Source organism: Trachypithecus francoisi, unplaced genomic scaffold (genome assembly GCF_009764315.1).
Source record: "Trachypithecus francoisi isolate TF-2019V2 unplaced genomic scaffold, Tfra_2.0 Lachesis_group9, whole genome shotgun sequence".
Classification (NCBI taxonomy): Eukaryota; Metazoa; Chordata; class Mammalia; order Primates; family Cercopithecidae; genus Trachypithecus; species Trachypithecus francoisi.
In genome coordinates this window covers 1,258,973-1,281,185 of record NW_022681474.1, presented here as the reverse complement: position 1 = coordinate 1,281,185, position 22,213 = coordinate 1,258,973, and the positions used below count along the sequence as shown (strand labels likewise).

The 22,213-nt window shown below is 55.1% G+C and overlaps 1 protein-coding gene across 2 annotated transcripts in view; it reads right to left on the bottom strand.

The window, feature by feature from the left end:
* LOC117082790 (serine/threonine-protein kinase 32C) overlaps positions 1-13,571 on the bottom strand; it is a 102,072-nt gene extending 88,501 nt beyond the window's left edge. The window contains exon 1 of one of the 2 annotated variants that reach the window (XM_033209787.1): positions 13,153-13,571. In XM_033209787.1, coding sequence (XP_033065678.1) covers positions 13,153-13,414 — 262 coding nt within the window. In that variant the 5' untranslated portion in view covers positions 13,415-13,571. The remainder of the gene's footprint in view (positions 1-13,152) is intronic. The other variant, XM_033209788.1, reaches the window with a different exon arrangement.
* Between the last annotated feature and the right edge of the window lie 8,642 nt (positions 13,572-22,213).

The following is a 22,213-nucleotide window of genomic DNA, read 5'->3' as shown; positions in this document are numbered from 1 at the left end:
GGGGCCGCCCCAAGGTTGCTTTGGAGCAGGCGGGGCAGATCCCAGCTCCAGTGGGTTTTGGGAGAACTGGAGGGGAGGCCTGCACACGGCAGGGAGTGAGTGAGTTTGAGTTTTGCTGAAAATGGAGGGCTAAGAAATAGGGCTGTGGGCTGATGCTTTTCACAGCACAGGAAATAAAGCACGTTGCTTATTCACTCAACAGCCACACACCAAGCGCCATGTGATGCCTGGTGCCCTTCTCCACTATGGGGACACGAACATGCGTGGCTTGCTCTTAGCCCCTGGGGAGCTCCAGCTAGGCGTAGACACAGCTATCAGCCATTGACCTCGCACCATCTACAGCCAACAGCTCAGCCTCTGATCGGGGCACGGGTCAGTGCACCAGCCCCTACCCAGGGCCAGCACCGTGGACAGCTCTTCCCCAGCGCTCCAGGTTCCGGATTCCAGAGCCCTGCAGTGCCTTCCTTCCCCTCCCCCGGAGGTCCTGACCACGGAGACAGGCCACAGGCCCCGCAGCTGCCACGTGTGGTGGCTTTGTTTTGTCTTGATCTGTCCTGCCCCTGTATGATGCGGGTGTTCTGGGAAATCATGTGGGGTCCATAGGGGAACACTGAGGTCCGGCCAGCAGAGCCAGGACAGCTCCAGATGTCAGCGGCCTCTGCCCCTCTCAGTGTGAACTGTGCCACTTCAGTAAACCCAGAGAAACAGCTTCCAAAGGAGGCCTGTCAATTCGCACGCCCACCGGAAGTGCATGGAGCAGGTGCACGGAAAACATGTTCAGCTGAGCGAACAAAGTGACAGGAAAAGCTAAGAGTCTTCAGCCAGCAGTGACACCATGGGCTTTGTACTTTAAAAAGGTCACTGTCTCCCCAGAGCAAGGAGCACACTGGGACCCAGAGCTCAGTGTCTAACACCATCCTCCTAACAAAGGAACCAGGGATCCTTGGAGAAAACGCCAGTTGTAGGGCTGGGTAAGGAAACACATGGGGGAAGCCTGCAGCATCCTGCAATGCCCAAACGTAAGTAAGAAAGTGATCAGAAACTCACAATAACAATAACAAAAGCACCGATGAAGGGGTGTCGAAGGAGCCAGGACCACAGACAGCTCCCAGTGGCCAGACTGGGACGAGGTGACCAAGAAACCAAAGTAATGATGGATTACAACCAACATGTAAAACCAGCACCCACGAGTCCACAGTGATATCAATGACGGGGTAACAAAATTAATGCCAAGGAAGAGACAAATCTATGCAGAAGAATTCCAGGCCAGGCGCTGTGGCTCACGCCTCTAATCCTGGCACTTTGAGGGGCCAAGGTGGGCGGATCACGAGGTCAGGAGTTTGAGGCCAGCCTGGCCAACATGGCGAAACTCCGTCTCGACTAAAAATACAAAAGTTAGCCGGGTGTGGTGGCGCCTGCCTGTAATCCCAGCTACTCGGGAGGCTGAGGAAAAAGAATCACTTGAACCCAGAGGCGGAGGCTGCAGTGAGCCGAGGTTGTGCCACTGCACCCTAGCCCGGGCGACGGAGCGAGATTCCATCTAAAAAAAAAGAATTCTGAATACCGTATATAGATAAGCCCCCTTGACGAGGGAACCATAACTGCCCCCCACACCCAGTGTGGGCTGCATATGGTGCCGTCCTTCCAGGGAGGACAGTGTGGAAAAGGGGGAGAGGGGACGTCATGGTGGAGACACATCACCAGTGACAGGGCCAGCATCAGCAAGGAGGTGTGTGGACAGCATGTCGTCTCATTATGAAGTCATGAGAATGGTGTTTACCTCTGTGGTCTTCCTCCCAAAGACCCACAATCCTGAGAGAAACATCAGACGAATCCCAGTTGAAGGACATTTTACGACACATCTGACCAGTGCCCCTCAAACTGTCAAAGTCATAAAAAGCAAGTTTGAGAAACTGTCACAGCACAGAGGAGACTAAGGTGCCTGGAGACTCACGTAACACGGGATCTGGATGGGATCCTGGGACAGAAAAAGGACACTAGGGAAGAACTGAGGAAATCTGAACCCTGTGTGGACTTCAGGTCATAACAAGCTGTCGATACTGGTCCTCTAGTAGGACAAATGCACCCAGTTAATGCAAGATGGTAACGTGAGGGGAAACTGGGTTTGGGGAACATGGGAACTCTCTGTATCAGCTTCACAACTTTTCTATAAATCTAAACTATCCTGGAAAAAGTTTTTTAGGAAAATAACTTTTAAAGGGTGACACAGATTTTTGCATGTTTTCCAGTATGAATTGGGAGGTCATATGAAAAACTACAAATGGTTGTTTTATCAGTGCTGAGATTACATAAGATGCTGGATTTCTTAATTTTTTTTTCTTGTCACTTTCATTATATAATAAAAAGCTATAAAAGAAGAAAGATCATTCTGGCACAGCATCTGGTGGTTACACAGGGCAACCACACAATTTATCATCCAAACCAGGCTACTTGGAGAGAGAAAGGGGCCGCTGTCAGTAACGACACTGGTCAGCCGGCAGGAAGCAGATGTCCCAGGCGACCCCAGGGCACGGTGGCCACAGAGGCAGGACTCACAGGCCTGTGCCCTCCAGGACACCAAAAGCCTCTGCAGCTCTGGAAAGGAATGTCAGGGCCAGTGGGGAGGCCACGGCAGGGGGTGCAGGGAAGGAGAGGCAGCCCAAAGACAAGGAGGCAGACGTCGCCGCAGACAGAGGCCAAGGCCTGGGCACGGCTCTGCCCAGTGTCCTCTCCCACCACTCACCACCCCTTTCACCTTTTGTTTCCTTGTGGTGCCCAAGCAGGTGCAGCTTCTGGGCAGGTGACGGTCACAGCTTACTTCCTGTGCCTCTGGCTGCTGTGGCTCTGGGGAAGGGGCACCAAGACCCAATGACAGAGGACTCCCCTCCTGCTGGGCCCCCACCCCGCACCCTCTGCAGGACCCGCCCCGGCCCCTCCTCTGTGACCATCCCCAGTGTGTCCAGGGCAGCCAGCCCTCACTGCCACCCTACCCATGCCTCCACCCCTGCTGCCAGCAGACCCTGAAGATCCACCGAAGGGCCTGCTGTGGCTGTTAATGGTTAGCCCACCCTGGGTTTTCCAATTGTCACCTACAGTTCCCAGCCCCACCAGGGGCCACGCCAGCCCCGGTACTAGCTGGGCCACACGCTCTGGGGCTGGGGTCCCAGGGTCCAACCCTTTCTTCAGAACAGATTTTTTTCCTCCCCTTTTCCTTTGTATCTTTCTTCCTATTTCATCTTTTTCCCTCTTTCAGTCATGTGCTAACTTTACAGATTATCTTTTCTGCCTTTGGAGATAAAACGCCACTTCAGAAACACAAGATGACTGATGTTTACAAGAAAAAGGAAACAGAATTGGGGGCAAAAAAAACAAAGACCCCGGCACAGTCACAGGTGTGTCCTTCAGGGGCAGTGCAGGAAGCCCTGAGCCAGAGCTCCAAGACTCCCCAGCAAAGCCCCCATAGTCAGGAGCCCAACCCACGGCCAGGAGCAGGTGCACACCGGCCTGGCCCCTGGGGCTTTATTTTCCAAACTCAGGAGGATGTTAACTCCACTCCAACTTCCTGTTTGTTTGTTCTCAAGTACAAACAGCCTCCCCTCCAAGATCTTTCAGTTTCAAAGCTCAGAAGATGCTTTGTGTTTCCTGGGGTCTCGGGGCTTTGCAGCAGCGACCTGGGTACACTGGAGAGTGCTTGGCCACTTGGCTAAACTGGGGTTAGAGGCGGCTGAGACAGAACTCCTGTGATGCCGGCAGGTGGCAGGCAGCGGCACGACTCCCCAAAGGTCACGCTTCCAACTCATCCCTGCTCTCCCAGCTCCATGTCCAGCTCTTCCCAACAGCCCTGCTGAAACGCAGCAGCCCTAGCCCACCCCCAGACGCAGACACTTCGTCCTGTGTGGTCCCTCCCCTGAACCTGAGCTGGGCCTGTGACTGGCTCCACCCAGCAGAAGGGGGTCAAAGTGACATGGTGCCAGCCCAGGCCTAAGCCTCAAGCAGGCATCTTCTACTCTGCGTCTGTGGGCGCCCTGGGGCCCGTCAGGAATTCCTGCTGCCCCAATGAGGGGCCCAGCGGGCAGAAGAAGCCGAGACTCTGAGGACAGCTGTGGTGGTGTGAGATGCGTCCACGGGTCCTATGGCAGCCCCTTCCGAAGTGGGGTCCAGCTCCCCTCCCCTGAGGATGAGCTGGACTTGGTGACTTGCTCCTAACAGAACGCAGTGCAAGGAGCCTGGGGCTCAGATCCTCGCTGCGGCTTCACCCTCCTGCTCAGCTTGCTGGGGAGGGACGGAGTGGAGCGCCATGTGCAGGGTCACCGGGGAATTGAGTGCAGTGTGTGGGGTCAGTGGGGAATTGAGTACCGTGTGTGGGGTCAGTGGGGAGTGGAGCGCCGTGTGTGGGGTCACTGGGGAGTGGAGCGCAGTGTGTGGGGTCACCGGGGAGCTGAGCGCCGTGTGTGGGGTCACGGGGGAAGAAGCTGAGTGCCGTGTGTGGGGTCACTAGGGAGTTGAGCGCCGTGTGTGGGGTCACTAGGGAGTTGAGCGCCATGTGTGGGGTCACTGGGAATTGAGCACCGTGTGGTGGGGTCACTGGGAGTTGAGCACCGTCTGTGGGGTCACTGGGAGTTGAGCGCCGTGTGTGGGGTCAGTGGGGAGTGGAGCGCCGTGTGTGGGGTCACTGGAGAGTTGAGCGCCGTGTGTGGGGTCACTGGAGAGTTGAGCGCCGTGTGTGGGGTCACTGGGGAGTGGAGCGCCGTGTGTGGGGTCAGTGGGGAATTGAGCGCAGTGTGTGGGGTCACCGGGGAGCTGAGCGCCGTGGGTGGGGTCACTGGGGAGCTGAGTGCAGTGTGTAGGGTCACGGGGGAAGAAGCTGAGTGCCGTGTGTGGGGTCACCCAGGCAGTGTGTGGGGAGGCTCCCTCAGCAAGGAACAGAGGCCTCCATCCACGAGCCACATGGGGAAGCTGGCCTGAAAGTGGTCGCTCCAGTCCCAGTCAAACCCTCAGGTGACAGCAGCCCCAGTTGCTATCTTCACCGCAGCCTCATAAGAGACAGCAAGAGGACTCACCAGCTAAGCCACTCCTGATCACCAACTCAGAAACTGAAAGACAGAGCTCACTGGGGGTCACTAGGCTTTGAGGAAATTTGTCAAGCAACATGGATAGCTCATCTACCAGCAGAACTAAGACCCCGGGACAAGACCCAGCAGCACAGACAGCTGATCCATCAGCCAACAGCGAACCGAGACCCCGGGACAAGACCCCTGGGGAGGTTTCCACTAGCCCACAGCTCTCTGAGTCATTCTGGCCGAGGCACCACATACGTGGATGAGGGAGCCACCGTGGACATTCTGGTCCCACAGACATCATGCAAAGCAGAGCGACCCATCCCCACTAGGCCCCGTCCGAATTCCCAGCCCACAGCATCGTGAGAAACCACAAAGAGGCTGACAAGTCACTAGTGTGGGGTAGTTTATTAGCAGCAATAGAAAACTGGAACAATGCGTCCCCTGGGCACAAACAGGACCCCGTTTAAGAAATGCGGTGCCAGGACCCTGAGCCCTGTTATTGGGCACAAGAGCCTCCAGGAACAGCTTTCCGGTGGTGAACAGAGGCTCTGAGGTCAGATGTCACAAAGTAACTGAGGACGGGACCCAGGGTGCTGGCACAGGGAGAGGCAGAGGTGCATGGAGAAGGCGGCACCAAAACCCCTGCAGACTCCTGCTCACATCCCAGCATCATGGGCAAAACAAGACAAATGTCATCCTTGCCAAGGCCCCAGAATGTGCGCAACGCCTGTGCTAGACTCCCGCAGACATTCCAAACACTGAGGCGGCTCTCTCCTGCTCTGTCACACTTTCTGCCTTCTGCGTTCGGAGGACGGAGAGTCATGATGTGAATTCAAAAGAGGAGAAACCTTTGCAAAGTCAACTTTCTAAAACACTGTGAGAAACGGAATGTGCTCAGTTCCTATTTTTAATAAATTGGGGGCGACACTGACTCCCACCTACACCATCTCCTTGGCTTCAGAACTTAAATAACATCGAGCTGGGTTTCCACAGGATGGGCAGGGCCGGAGCCCAGGAGGAAGCGCAGCAGAGACCCTGGGGCTCCCTCCTCACAGGTGGAGAAGTGGGGTGAGATGGGCTGGATAGAATCTTGGGGGGGCAAAGCTAGGCCAAGGCAAGCACCTTCATCTGCACTCCTGCCCAGTCATGCTGATCTCTGCAGCAGCCTTGATTTTTAAAACAATAGATTTCAAATCAATGAGGAAACTGTTTTCTGATGAAGCAGGTGTGCCATAAAAATAATAATAATTGTATTGCTTATAGCTTCCCCCCAAATTGTCTCAAGTTCTGATCTTTATCATCAATCAGCAGGTTGGTCTGCCTATATATTGGGAGAGGGGAGGGGCCTGGCATTTGCCCATGCCCGGACAGGCAGGAGACATTTCAGGAAGTGCTCCAGGCACAGAGACGCCACTCCGGGAGGCCACTCACCCCCACTGACAGCCAGAGCTGAACAAGGCGGCATCCTGCTCACGGAGGGTGGCTGAGAAGACCAAGGTCTAGCCACGTGCCCAAGTATTAGTCAGCAGCAGCAGGAGAAATGGTGGTTCACAGAGCTTTATTTTTATCTCCAGTTATACCCAGACAGCAGAGGGAGGGAGGTTCAGAGAAACACACAGCTCAACGGAGCTTTTTAGGTGAGGAGGAAAATCTGGCTGGGACGGGAAATGACACCAAGTAGAAGGCCTGGTCCTCCACGAATATGAGCCCAGATTCAGCTCTGAGCCTCCCAACCAGGAAAAGACAGGGTCAGAGCCACAGGGCACAGGCGCTTACTTGATGTAAGAGCTGAGGGGCTCAAGAGTAAGGCTGGGAAGCTGCTCTGAGTGGTCCGGCAGGGCCTGGCCCAGAACCCGGGTTCCTCCCTAGGAGGGTCCTGCCTGACATAGCAGGGAGCACCTGTTAGGTGTGGGGGGCCCCGGGGAAGACAAGGCCCCGCAGTTGGCTCGGGGACACAGGATGCTTTGCCCAAAAGCGCGGGGCCACACCCCCCAGGAGCCCGCCAGTGGACACACCAGACTACCCTGCCTCAGATCCGGGTCAGAAGAGTGATGCCGCATCCCAGTGTAAAGGAAACGGTGCGGGCTGCTGGGCTGGGTGACACTGCAGGATGTGAACCATCAGCTGCACGTCAGCCACGTGTGGAGAAGGCTGGGCCTTCGAGAGGACCCACAGGAACAGGAGGAGGAGAAGCAGATTAAAAGAGAGTCCACACGGCGAGGCGCCCTCTGATAACTGGCAATCCGGTGGTAAAGGGGGTTAGAGATCCCCGCTCTGGGCCAATCAGGAGCCCGGGCCAAGGGACCAGCACCCTACGGGTTTCCTGCCCTCGCTCACCATGATGCACCAGCTGTATACTCACTAAGCTCTCGCACTCAAAGTATGTCCGCGGGCCAGCAGCACCAGCACTGCCTGGGGGAGGCTGGAAATGTGGGCTCTTGGCCCCTCCCCAGGCCAGCTGGATCTGCGGCATTTTCACAAGCCCTGGGTGACTGGGGGTCCAGGACAGGCAGGAAGGCTGCTCTGAGCGGTCCCGGCTCCGTGTGGAAGAAACACGTATCTGTGACTTTGCCTTCCTCAGATCACCTTGGAGTCTCTCTGGGCTTCAACCACAGAGACAATCAATCCCTCAACAAAATCACCTCCAATGCATCCTTGCATTACTTCTCAACTGGAAAGCTGGGTGGTTCAAGTTTTAAAAGAAAAGCCGGCTTATTTTTAGCCTTGTAAAACGCACAACCAGATGGATAGGCGCGCAGAGCTGACATTTGTTACATAAAAAGTGTGACAGGAGGTCCCCAGTCCACGCTAGAGCAGCCTCACAGCTGGGAAGGAGAAAAGGCATCAAGCTGCACAGCTGCCCCAAGGGCCCCAGGAGAGCTGGTGCTGGGCCCAGAACGGGGGAAGCCAGGAGCAAGCACGTGAGGGGGCACCCGGCAGGAGGCCAGGACCACAGGCCTCCTCCTCAGTCCACACCCCAGACCAGGGGCCTCTGCAGCCACCAGGCTCCTGACCACCAAGCCCCTGCACTGTGGGGCACGGGTGTCTGGGCCACACCGAGAGCCACACCCCCACCCCCGACCCCTGCCTCACAGGGTCAGGAGGCAAGGAAAAGGGCACCCTCCAAAATGTGAGTCCACCCTGACTGGGAAGTCCTTCCACACTAGGGCTAAGCTGACGCTGGAAGGATGACCCGTCCACACCGACGGTGTGGGAGGAGCAGTCCCCAGCCCTCAGCAGCTCCCCCCTGGGCTCAGGACCTTCTCTCGTCTCTGCTCCATGAGCTCCGGCAACACCACAAAGAAAGACTGAGGCAAAAAGCCATCACAGGGCCACTGGAGTCACTCCCAGGCAATGTGACCGACCACCCAGAAAGCCAACAAAATGAACTTCAAAGCTAAAAGAACTAAGGAGAATTTAGCGAAGTGAAGTCATGTGCAAGAGCTGGCAAAGTCTTGGCCACACTCAAGGCGAATGTTGTAAAAGTGGAGCGTTCCTTCACACCGTCCGGCAGCACCCAGTGTGGAAACGGCCACACTCAGTCCAACACCAACAAGCAAGCAGTCCCAAAGGCCAGGAGCAGCAAGGACACAGCCTGCTCGGAGGCCTCAGACCTCTACACAGGGAAACATCCTAGCCACACTCACCCTGGAAAAGTGGAGAACTAACACAAGGAGAGAGCCTTCTCACTCTCGGTCAAGTTATCCTCCCTACGGGCTGCAATTTCCAACACAAAAAGTGAAACCACAGAAGCACTAGAAGAAAGTACAGATGCAGGTTTATGAATTAAATTATTATTAACTATGCTGGGAAGGACGTCTGTCACATAACAGCAAGGCCGGATGCAGCCACAAAGGCAGACAATGAGTCTGACCACACACAAATTAAACACATCCATAGAGAAAAAAGCCGAGTAGCAACATTAAAAGATAAACAAGGAACGTGGGAGGGAAGCTGCTGAAGGCTCAGCCTGTCTACCAGGAAGGGCAAGAGGAACCTGCAGCTGCCATCCCACAGGACACAGGACACACGCTGCTCACAAGCACGGGCAGGCAATTCAAAAAGAGTGGAAACACATGAAATGTGTTAGGAGCTGAATGCTCTAAACATTTAAGGTAAAAAGATGATTAACCTCATTGGTAATCAAATAAACTCAAAGCATGAGTGTCATCTTTTAATCTTTCAGACTGGCAAAACATACACACACTGCTGATACCCAAAGCTGAAGAGGATTCAGAGGAAAAGGCGATCAAACCCTCCGCTTCTGGAGCAAGTGAAAATGGGTTTTCCCTTCCCACCGGCTCCACTGGGAGCAGGTCTCCTGGTTCTCTCCCCTCCGGGTGCCTCCTGCCGCCCGCTGCACTCGCTCTTGCCTCCCTGTCTTGTCAGTCTCCCTGCTTCCCCTCTGCCTGGTCACCCCATGACAGCAGGACTCACAAACAACGGTCACGGAGGGACCAAGTGAGCAGCCACACGTGTTAAGGTATTTCACATGGACCCCTTTGCCTGAGCAATGTCATTCCTAACAATGTATCCTAGGGAAACAATGCTAAGTGCACAAAAACAAATCTGCAATGATGTTCATCAATACATCGTTTATGATATTTATAAAACAGAAACACCTCACTGTCCTGTGACAGAAAACTAGGTAAGCAGAGAACGTCACAGCTGCTCAGAGGAGCACTGCAGAGTCAGTACTCTCAGCCCCGACTGCTGGTAAAACTCAAGAGAGACTTAAAGACAAGCCTGAGCCCCACCCCCAACCCACCAAGCCCCCGCCCCCGTCCCCCCACCAGTTCACCCGCAGTTCTCAGGTGTGGGGCTTGAGCATCTGCATTTTTTAAGAGTGCCCAGTGAATGACTCTAGTATACAGCCTGGGGCTGAGAACTGTTGTAAATTCAGCCAACAAATGATGCCTCAGGTCTGTAAGAGGCTGGCGACATATTGCTGAATCAACAAGCATATTACAGCAAACTGGCGTGCAGAGCAGGATCCCACTTCTGCTAACAAAGAGAGAATGTTTCTCCACGGCTGTACCTGGGACTGTATTCCCAGAAAAAGGCTGGGAGGTGACACTGTGATCTCAATGCCAAAGTTACAGATATCATGGCATAAAGTATAGAATGGTTCTAAATGCATACATTTTAATGCTTTTATAATTAGGAAAAAACAAAGGTGTTTCTAATTTTAAGAGATGACTTGAGGAGTCTGGGAGCCCCTGGTCCTGCCTCACTACATGCCCGGGCTGGCACCCTGGTCCCACCTCACTGCCTGCCTGGCCCAGCACCCTGGTCCCGCCTCACTGCCTGCCTGGCCCAGCACCCTGGTCCCGCCTCACTTCCTGCCCGGCCTGGCACCCAGGGCAGGCTGTCCACAGCCTGTGAGGGCCTGTCCACTCCAGCCTTCCACAGATGAAGGCAAACCCCCTCAGTGAGGGGCTGCTTCCTGCTGGTGGGCTAATGCCACGTCAGGCTAGAAACACAATGCTGTGACCCCCTGAGACAGGCGAGTGCCCCCCAGGTCGCACAGCTGCTCAGTGGGAAGGTGCCGGAGCCTCCTCTCAGGTTCACTTGGTATCACCAGGACACCCAGACAGAGAGGAATGAAGAGGCTCGTTCAACACCTTGCAGCTCTGGTGCAAAGCAGCAGCAGAAATACTCCCTAACCAAGTTCAACCCCCAAAATAAATTTTTCACCAAAGTCAGAGAAGGGCTAGAATGGGAGGACGTGAAGGGCTGAGGGGAAGAAAAACTGGAGGCCCCCAATTCTGGCACGACAAAGACATGCAGAGAATTCTGTACACGCACCAAATACCTGCCAAATCAGGAAAATGGTTCTGGAGTCCACAAGGATTAAAAGGAACAGAGGACATTTACAATCTTATATGTCACAAATATGCCTATCAGTTGAAATTTACCTGGCACTTTGTTAAACAGCACTCTTACTTTCTTTTTTCCTTTTCTCTGCATACTAAATTTGATATATTAATTGGGTGTTTTAGTATAAAAAATTCATCAGAAGGTCTCGCATTGCCATAGCAACCATGCAGATTCAGTAAACTCGAGACATCAACACAGCACGAGGGCCTCCTTAAGCCAGTGCTGCTGCGGGGCCGAGAAAGTACCAGGGAAATGACTGCACCAACCTGAAAGGGGTGGGACTTAGGGGCCACAGTCCCTTCCTAAAAGACTCTCCTTTCTCCTTCCAAACTGATTCCCCAGCGTTCACACTCAGAAGGGCACAACATTCTTCTGCGAACACTGTGCTATGACTCCCAAGTTGTCTGTGCCCTGCCAGTGACAGAAAGAAGGGGAGGGAAGTGGTCACCGCCCAGAGAATGTCTTCTGCTATTTGGACCAGGGCCCAGTTTTGCCCCCCTCATTTCACCACACAAAGCCCAGCTAAGTCCCGGTGGGTGCTCAGTTTGGGGATGCGGCTGCACGCCATGCCATAAGGAGTCGGCGGCGTCCGTGGGACACCATCCGCCAAGATCTCTGCCGTCCTACTACAGGCAAATACGCTGACGCCAGCGGTGTGAAAAATTCCCAAGTCAGACCATGAGCCCCACAGACAGACTCTGTGCTTGCTCTTTTTGCCTTTCTAGCGATCCTTGAATTCTGTGACATAACACACGGCGAACACGCAGGAAAGTCTACCTTACAAAGCTGAAGGCAGCCCGGTGCCACACCACTGTCTCCATTCCCACCCCCGGAGAGCATGGTGCGGAGACCCAGAAGAGCAGCCAGCTCTTGGCTGACACCAGCCAGTGCTGAACCACATGCGTTTCTCAGACGTTCTCTCATCCTGCAGCCAGAAACTAGATGCAAATCTGTCTCCTGATCAGCTCCTAGTTCACTCTGGGCTTTCTTTACTTTGAATAGTTATGTTAAAAACAAAAACATTTATCAAACATTCACCATCCCAAAGTTCTGCCATCCCAAAGTTCAGGACACAGTGACGGGCCACCCTGGAGTGCGGGGCCTGGTGTGGCTGGGCCTTCAGCCCTCCTTCAGGGCAGCACAACAGAAATCCCTAGTGCTGTCTCCGGGAGGAATGCCGGTGCACGGCCCCACACTCACCAACGCTGGCCTGAGGTCGTATTATTGTAATTTCCCATAATGCTTAAATTATTTATCGCAAGTAAATAGCCTGGGCTCCTGAGCGCTGTGCTCTAAGATTGTAAAGGATCCATCATACCTCTGCAGCTGTCTACAAATGAAACATGCACATTTCAAGTATTTCAAGAAAATGTCAAAAAACATGAAATGTGTCATCAATGTACCATTTTAAATGATCTGCATGGTATCTGTAAAACAGCTATAAGTTTGCTTGTGACTGTATTACAGTGCCCACAGGCAGACGCGGCACCGCACCTCCCTGCAGGTGCTAAGTCGGGGGTCCCCGGGGTCCCTTGGCACCCCAGGAGGTGTCCCTGCAGGCCTGTCCCATGTCATCTCACCTGCCTTCTCTGCTTTCTACGGCGCCCACCGCTGCACAGTCACTCAGGAGACACCAGTCCCCGGGGCTGGCAGCTCTATCTGCAGGACTGAACAGTGCACTCGTTCCTGGGAGGGCAGGTCTTTGCACAACGGCTTGGCCCTGCCTCCAGCGCACATGGGTGAGCAGAGGATGGACACGGCGCGGTCACCAAGGAGACTGAGCCTCTGAGCGGCCAGGCCCCGCCACCTGTGGGGCGGGAGCCTCACTCGGACTCCGCAGCACAGGTGAGCGCCTGCCTAACTGCAAAGTACAAACGAGCCCGCACGTGGGCCCCAGCGGATCACGGAAAGCGGAAAGCCGGGCTGCCACGGGCGGTGGGCGGAGGCGCTCGCAAGCTGGAAGCCGCCACAGCCGGGGAGACCCTCGCCCCGAGGGCCCGGGCCCAGCCTGCTCCTCGCACGGCGCCGCCACTGGAAACGGAGGACTTGGGCGGGCGCCCCGGACCCGCGTGGGGCCACAACCGCCCGGCGCGAGCTTCTCCGGAAGCCAGGGCGCCCCGGGACGCCGTCCACCAGGGGAACCCCAGCAGGAAAAAGCCACCCCGCCCCGCCCGACCCCGCGAGAGCGCGCGGCCCCCACGCCCGCACTCACCGTCCTCCTTGTCGTCAAACACCGGCCTCCGCGCGGTGGCCGCCGACATGGACGAGCCCATCCTCTTCTTCCACTTGCTCCAAGGAAACAGGGGGCGCGGCTGCGCGCGGACATCGCCCGAGTCCCGGGCCCGGGGCTGGCCGGCAGCGGGCGGCTGCAGGGCCGAGGGTGCTTCGGAGCCGGCGGGGCGCGCACGGCCGGGGGGCGGCGAGCCCAGGGGCGCCGCGGCGCTGCTGCCCCTGCGCTCGGCGCCACTCCTCATCGCCGGGCCTGGGTGCGCGCCGCAGCCGGAGCCCGGGGCATAGCTGGCCCTCAGGGCCGGGAGTGGCGGCGGCAGGAACGCTCGGGGCCGGCAGCGCCCGCCGGGAGCTCTCCTGGGCGGCAGAACCTGCCCAGTAGACTGCGAGCGCTGGGGGCGGGGCTGGGGCGGGGCTTCTGGAAAGGACGGGGGCGGGGCCGAACGCCAGGGCGGGGGAGGGGCGGAGCTGAGCGCCGGGGCGTGGCAGGGGCGGAGCTCCGGGAAGGGGATATGGGCGGGGCCGAGCGGGTGGGAGGGGCGGGGCCGAGCCGGGTGGGAGGGGCGGGGCCGAGCCGGGTGGGAGGGGCGGGGCTAGTGCCTGGAGAGTCGCTCGGGACTGGGTGGCTGCCACCAGTCTAGGAATGGGGGTTGTGGTTCGCCGGGACACGGGGACGACAGTGAGGGAGGCAGGGAGCGTCCCCACGGGTATCCTGGGGCCCCGGAGGTCGGCGTCCCTGGCACGGGGACGGCTCTGCCCGGCACGTCGGCTGGACCTTCTCGCGGTCTCCGCGTGCCTCCCTCCCCCTGCCTCCTTCGTGAAAAGAGCCGGCGCGCGGGCTTCCGCCGCCCAGTGCGGGGAGACCTAAACTCCAGCCTTCTACTTTGCGCAGGGTGAGGTCGGGCTGCAGGCCAGGGATGCCGGCGGCGGAAATCGGCCGGGCAGGGCCGGACTCACGGTCAAGAGGCTGCAGGCTGCGCCCGAGCGCTGCGCCAGAGGGTGGGGCGGGGCGGGCCTGGCTGCGAGCGCGCACACGCGGGCGCCCGAGTGGGCGCTGAGCCCTGAGCACTTGCGGCCGCGCTCTCGGGCACCCCCGTCCAGTCCTCGCGACCCCTGTCCGGCCTGAGACCGCGTGCCTCAGTCGCCCAGGGTCCCCTTGTCCAGATGCGACAGGGGCCTCGGCACTCGGCGTATTTCGGAGGCCTGGGGCGCAGCTTGACCTCCGGACACCTCCGACCCTGCGCGGAAAGCGCCGGGCGCCTTTGAGTGCCCTGGAGAAGGCGCGGCTCTGCATGGAGCCTCGCCGCCTGACCCTGGCGCTTGTCACTGAAAAATCGGTTTTTGCTACCGGGCTGTTTGACTTTAGGAAGCCTTTACCTCCTTAGATTCTGCCCTTTAGCCAGGCCACAAAGACGGGTCCCTTCCTCCCCGGTGAAATCCCCATGGGATTTCCTGCTGCCCGCCGGGAGGATAAGAGGATCCCCCACCTGGCTCCAAGGCCGATGTCTCCCGCCCCCGCCCCTCCCACCGGCAGAACTGTCTCTCCTGTCCTTCAGCCTGCCTCCCCGCGGCCTGTGACATTCAGGGTGGCTGCCCGCTCTAACCGCCTGATGCATGAAATGTGAGCACAGGAAGTCTGCGTGGCTTGGGGAATCCCTTGGGGACTGCAAGGAATGGAATCGCTGCTCATTCACCTAGGACGTGCGCCCGCCTGGACATGCACTGCCTGAGACATGCACCCGCCTGGACATGCACCCGCCTGGACATGGACCCGCCTGGACATGCACCGCCTGAGACATGCACCCGCCTGGACATGGACCCGCCTGGACATGCACCGCCTGAGACATGCACCCGCCTGGACATGGACCCGCCTGGACATGCACCCGCCTGGACATGCACCCGCCTGGACATGCACCGCCTGAGACATGCACCCGCCTGGACATGGACCCGCCTGGACATGCACCACCTGAGACATGCACCCGCCTGGACATGGACCCACCTGGACATGCACCGCCTGGACATGCACCGCCTGAGACATGCACCCGCCTGGACATGCACCTGCTTAGGACACGTGGCACGCATTTCACTACTGAGATTTAGAGGGTAGTTTTATGGAAGCACAACCTAGGTTACCTGACCCACCAGCCACCGCACGTCTCCCTGCCTGGTTAGTACAGACGCATCGGTCTCTAACTAAACTTCCAGTGCACAAAGCCCAGTTCCTAGCTGCTGCAGCCGCAAAGCTCTGTCCTCTGCTCTCCCTCAAAGTTGCCATTCTCCAACAGGCACACAGAGGCAGCGGGTTCAGCACCTGCCTCCAGAGGAAGCCCTCGGTACCCATCCCGGCAGGAGTGGTGAAGGAGCGTTTGGAAGGAGAGGCACCGAGGCAGGGCAGTGCCTGGAACCCTGTGCACCCGGCGCACACATCAGACTCCCCAGGGCTCCTCCCAAAACACACAGCCTCTGAACATACATCCTCTCCTCCTCTCCCTCTGACCCCCAAAAGTGGCAGAAAAGGAATAAAAGGTATAACGTCCCCACCACCACCAAATAGGGAACAGGAGAAAGCAAAGCATGTTAATGGACTTCAGACAGCGGGTAGAAAGGTGACTCTGAAGTTAGAGAGGCTGAGGACCTGCAGGTAACCAGGACCCCAAAAGGCAGGAGAATGTGAATACAGCCAGAGCCCAGGACGCCTCCCCAACCCGGGCAGCTAGGGATGGACAGTCCTCTGGACTGAGGGTCCAAAGGGGCTCTTGACCCAGGGACACCAAACCCTGCAGAAGAAGAGTGCAGGGGGTGCAGAGGGGGTTGATGGGGACATCTGCACACTTAACTAGGAGACCCTCCAACCCCAACCCTGCTGTGAGTCTCAAACACCAAGCCAGGCACCTGCCCCTCAGTCAGGAAACAGGATCTGTAGGGAAACAGAAGTTCCCAAAAGAATGCTGGGTCCTAAGATTTAGCCAGTGCAGATCAGCCCTGCAGGGGCCTGTGGGCTCAGGGCACAACTCTTGCACTGTCCAGGTGACCCCCTGCCCAGCCATGGCTCAGGGTCCAGACAAGCACAAGACTGAGCATTAAGAGGTACACAGTGCAGGCATGAGACAGGAGGAGTCAGGAGTTGCTGCACCCAAGAGCATGCCAACCCCTGGTGCCTCACGGGAGGTAGCTCTGAAGTTCTGGGGGGACCCTGGGAGGGACTGAGGCGGGGACAGAGCCAGCTGTGGATGGAAAGGGGCAGTGAGGCCAGTGGAGAATTCCTGAGCCCCCGTGTGCCCATGCTGCCTGCAAACATCAACTTCATTAGGGCAGCAACCATGTCTGCCCCTTTCAGTGACAGAAGACCGAGTAACAGTGTGACAGATAAATGCATTCAGTGCACTGACGTCTAGCACGCAGGAGCGCACAGGATGGCACGTGGCTGGGCAGAACGTGCATGATCTTGGGACTACTTTAGCTTGGGTGGTCTGGCACGAGTCTCTGAGGAGGTGGCCTTGATGCTGAGGCCAGAGCATGAACAAGTAGCCCAAGGGAGGCCAAGAGTCTGGGTTCCCACAGCAGGAGCTGGCCCTAAGGTAGAAACAGGCTCGTGCGGGAGGACAGGAGGGTCCGTGCTGCAGGAGGACACTGGCCCTAAGGTAGAAACAGGCTTGTGCGGGAGGACAGGAGGGTCCATGCTGCAGGAGGACACTGGCCCTAAAGTAGAAACAGGCTTGTGCGGGAGGACAGGAGGGTCCGTGCTGCAGGAGGACACTGGCCCTAAGGCAGAAACAGGCTCGTGCGGGAGGACAGGAAGGTCCTGAAGGACAGCAAGTGTGTGGTCGCGGCATGTGCCAAAGGGCTGAGGGTGGTTTGGGGGACAAGGTGCAGTCCCTGACACCAGGTTTTATGTGCATTTGTCTATAATACATCCATAAAGCCACGCCTCCTGAGGGACATGCCTTGGACATGGGTCCTCCACTGCCACATAACTGGCACACAGCTCGGTCACACCGAGATGTGTGCTTCATCTTCTGTCATCATTCTGAAATTAACCCGTGGCTCTGCCCACGCCTTTGTTAAGAGCCCTTTTATTAAAACTCAGATCACACAATTCCTGTGTGCTGTTTCCTGCTGGAAAACACATCTCAGAACTGACCCCCAAAACAGGAAATGGGCTCCCATGGGACTCCGATGCTGGTGTCCACCTATGCGGAGAATCCACGGACAGCCTCCCTCCCGGGAAATGGAAGACAGATGGTTCCAGCCCTGGCGCCCTCAGATTCAGCCCTGAAGGGACGTGGGACTGAGGATTCCTGGAAGGCCAGGGCCTTGGAGCTCACGTGTGGGGACACTTGGTTGCTATGGTGACAGTATTGATTCTAAAGGTCATGTGGCCACCCGGTGACTCACGAAGGAGCACAGCGACGGAGAATGTGCAGGATGGGCTGCAGCCACTAGGAAGGAGCCCTCGCCCTCACTGCAGTGCGCCGGGGCCGAGCACGAGTTCACCACTCAGCTCTGCTTAAGGACCCACCACCCCAGCCCCTGCTACCACCATCACGTCGCCTTTTCATCTGTCTGCTCCGCCCTTTCCTTCCTCTCTAAGGACATTTGTCATTGGACTTAGGGCCCACCTGACTTCAGGATGATATCATCTTAAGATCCTTAACTTAGTTACATCTGCAAAGATCCTCTTTCCAGACAAGGTCACATTCACAGGGCCTGCACGGACATGTATTTGGTGGCAAAGGGCCACCATTTAACCCACATCCATGGGCAGCATGGATTCACCGCACCCTACAGCCCCAAAGTCCCAATCATTACAGCAGCAACTCTAAGTCCAAAATCCCAGCTCCCGATTTTTTTTTTTTGAGACAGAGTCTCACTGTGTTGCCTAGGCTGGAGTGCGGTGGCGCTATTATGGCTCACTGCAGCCTCAACCTCCCAGGCTCAAGCGATCCTTCCATCTCAGGCTCCTGAGTAGCTGGGACTATAGATCCATGACCCCACACCTGGCTCATTTTTTTGTACTTTTGGTAGAGACAAGGACTTCACATTGTGGCCCAGGCTGATCTCAAACTCTTGGGCTCAAGCAATCCACGCCACTTAGCCTCCTAAAGTGCTGGGATTACAGGTGTGAGCCACTGTACCCAGCCTCTCATCTGCATATTTTCAGCTCAAAAGTCCCAAGACTCATTGTCTAAATCAGGCATGGGTGAGACTCCGGTTCAATCCATTCTGGGCAAAATTCCTCTTTATCTGTGCAACTGTGAAACTGAAAAATATGCTTCCAAGGTACAGTGATGAGATAGGCATAAGATATATATTCCCATTTCAAAAGGGAGAAATAGGAAGGAATAAATAGAGTCATCGGTCCCAAGTAAGTTCGAATCCAGCAGGGCAAGTTCCATGTAGTTTCAAGGCCTGGCAAGACTTCTTGGTGGCTCAGTGCTGCACTATGTAAACTAAAATTAAAACCATAATCCCCCAACCAATGGGACTGACCCGCTCTTGGCCAAGGAAACTCCAGAAAAACCTTAAAACTGAGTTCCAGGCCAGGCGTGGTGGCTCACGCCTGTAGCCCCAACACTTTGGGAGGCCGAGGTGGGCGGCTCACTTGAGGTCAGGAGTTCGAGAACAGCCTGGCCAACATGGCAAAACCCCACCTCTACTAAAAATACAAAACTTAGCCAGGTGTGGTGGCACACACCTGTAATCCCAGCTACCCAGGAGGCTGACGCATGAGAATCACTTGAACCGGGGAGATGGAGATTGCAGTGAGCCGAGATCACACCACTACACTCCAGCCTGGGCAACAGAGTGAGACTCTGTCTCAAAAAAATAAATAAATAAAAATAAAAAAACCTGAGTTCCTGACTATGATGGCGGGATGGGAGGTCAGACAGGTCTCCTAATACCCCCTGGTTTAGACACAACAACCAACCAGCATTAATGTTAAGCTGGAGACCATAAGACAAACAGAATGGCTCTTTGTGGCAATAAGATACCAAATTATAAACAGAACCTAAGACCATGCCAGGTGAGGGTTAAGTCACACACCCTACCCTTACAGCAGCTAACAAGCACTGGCCTTGAGAAGAGCAACATTAAACACCGTAGCTGTTTACCATTCACACACAGGCAGCCTCTAAGGTTAAAAAGGACCCTGCCACACAGGCCACATGACGGACATTTGTCAAGCACCTGCTCCATGCCAGGCACTGCAGTGGGCCCGGCTGACACAGTGAGTGGCCAGATGCAGCGTGCACCCCTCTCAGTGAGGGAGACGGGCACCCGGTGGATAGCAGGCAAAGAGGGGATGCACCGAGGGCTGTAAGAGCAGGAGTGGACGCGAGTCCCGACGGAGCATGAGGGATACCCCCTCAAGGCAGCCACAGCAGAACTGACACCTGACAGATGGGCAGACGTCAGCCAAGGGGGAGCAGGAGAGCAGCCCTCCAGGCAGAACATGGGTAGAGTCCAAGAGGTGAGCAGGAATGTGATGCTTTAGAAGAAAGGAATGAATGAAAGGCCAGGCTGATTAAGCTGGAGATACTGAGGCAGGGAGTGGAAAGAGATGAGGCTAAGGAGATGACAAGGACCAGGTCAAGAGGCCTCATGAGCTCTGTGGAAGATACTGGCTCTGGCTTCCTTAAAGGCTGCTCAAGTGGGGGTTGTTGGCTCTGGCTTCCTTAAAGGCTGCTCAAGTGGGGGTTGTTGGCTCTGGCTTCCTTAAAGGCTGCTCAAGTGGGGGTTGTTTAAGACCCATGCAGTGAACTTTGGCCAATGGAAAACCGCTGCTGGGAGGATAAGCCACCTCTCCTTCCTCTTTCCCACAAGAGTTCCCAGGCAGAGTCTCTCTCCTGCCCATGGGAAGGCATCCTACGTGGCCAAGCAGGGCACCAATGAAGCAGCAGCCTGAGTCAGCCGTCAGCCAGAACCTGGATGTGCCACCTTATGTGGGCCCTGCCCTTCTCTGCCCCTCTGCCCTTTTATATCTACATAGAGGAGGGGCAAATCAATCTCATGTCGAAAGACAATTCATCATTCATAGCAGAACTAATAACACTCCGCCTGATAGCATGTGCAGACGTAAAACTGCATAATTTACAAAGGGCAAAGAGATGATGACACTGCACAGCTTGTCTGACATTCCCTGGAAGTGGTGTTTGACAGCTCAGGCTTGACTGTGATAGACTGAAGGTGGCTATCACAATCCACAGCAATGCCTTTAAAAAGTGGCCCAGGTAACAAGCCAAGAGAGGAGATACAATGTAAACTAAAATCACCAGGAGAAGATGAAAACAACACATGGGACACAAGGAAAATAAAGAGCAGAGTGGTAGAGCTAATCATTACAGTAAATGTAAATGAACAACCCACTTCAATTAGCAGATACAGACTATCGGCCTGGATACAAATGCAAGACCCTAATATATATATGCTGATTTTAAAAGCTGCATCTTAAATATAAAGATGAACTATAACTTAAACACTAAAAAAGAGTTTAAAAGTAAAAAGATGGAAAAAAGATAAACCATGCAAATAGTAATCATAAGAAAGGCGATGTAGCTATATTTATATCAGATAAAGTAGACTTCAGAGATAAAAAGGAACATTTCAAATGATAAAAGGATCAATTCTTTAAGAATACCTGGCCGGGCGCGGTGGCGCAAGCCTGTAATCCCAGCACTTTGGGAGGCCGAGACGGGCGGATCACAAGGTCAGGAGATCGAGACCATCCTGGCTAACACGGCGAAACCCCGTCTCTACTAAAAAATACAAAAAACTAGCCAGGCAAGGTGGCAGGCACCTGTAGTCCCAGCTACTCAGGAGGCTGAGGCAGGAGAATGGCGTAAACCGAGGAGGCAGAGCTTGCAGTGAGCTGAGATCGCGCCACTGCACTCCAGCCAGGGCAACAGAGCAAGACTCCGTCTCAAAAAAAAAAAAAAAAAAAAAAAGAATACCTAACATGCAGCCATAAAAAGGAATGAGTTTGGCCAGGCGCAGTGGCTCACGCCTGTAATCCCTGCACCTTGGGAGGCCAAGGCAGGCGGATCACCTGAGGTCAGGAGTTCAAGACCAGCCTGACCAATATGGAGAAACCCCATCTCTACTAAAAATACAAAATTAGCCAGGCACGGTGGTGCATGCCTATCATCCCAGATACTTGAGAGGCTGAGGCAGGAGAATAACTTGAACCCAAGAGGCGGAAGTTGCAGTGAGCCAAGATCGCACCATTGTATTCCAGCCTGGGCAATAAGAGCGAAACTCCACCTCAAAAAAAAAAAAAAAAGAATAAGTTCTTGTCCTTTGCAGGGACATGGATACAGCTGGAAACCATCATTCTCAGCAAACTCACACAAGAACAGAAAACCAAACACCGCATGTTCTCATTCATAAGTGGGAGCTGAACAATGAGATCACACGGACACAGGGAGGGGAACGTCACACACCAGGGCCTGCCGGGCGGTGGGGCGCTGGGGAGGGAGAGCAGTAGGACAAATACCTAATGCACGTGGTGCTTAAAACCTAGATGATGGGTTGATAGGTGCAGGAAACCAGCATGGCACATGTATACCTATGTAGCAAACCTGTACGTTCTGCACATGTATCCCAGAACTTAAAGTAAAATTAATAAATAGCACAAAAAACAATACCTAACAATCCCAAATATGTATGTGCCTAATAAGAAAATTTCAAACTATACAAAGCAAAATTTGACAACCAGAGAGAAAACCAGACAAACCCACAGTCACAGCAGCACAGTTTAACTCTTGCATCTCAGGAATTGTTAGAGCAAGCACACGCATACACAATGACTAAGGATATAGAAGTCTGGGCAACACTTTTAAGCAACTTGGCCTAATCGACATCTATAGAGCACAATAACCAATAACTGCATATTACACATCATTTTTAAGTGTGCAAGAAATATTAAACAGGATAAGTCATATCCTGAAACAAAATTTTCAATAAATCTCAAAGGATTGAAATAATATATAACGTGTGTCTGAACACAATGAAATTAAGCATCAATTATAAAAGATAGTCCAACA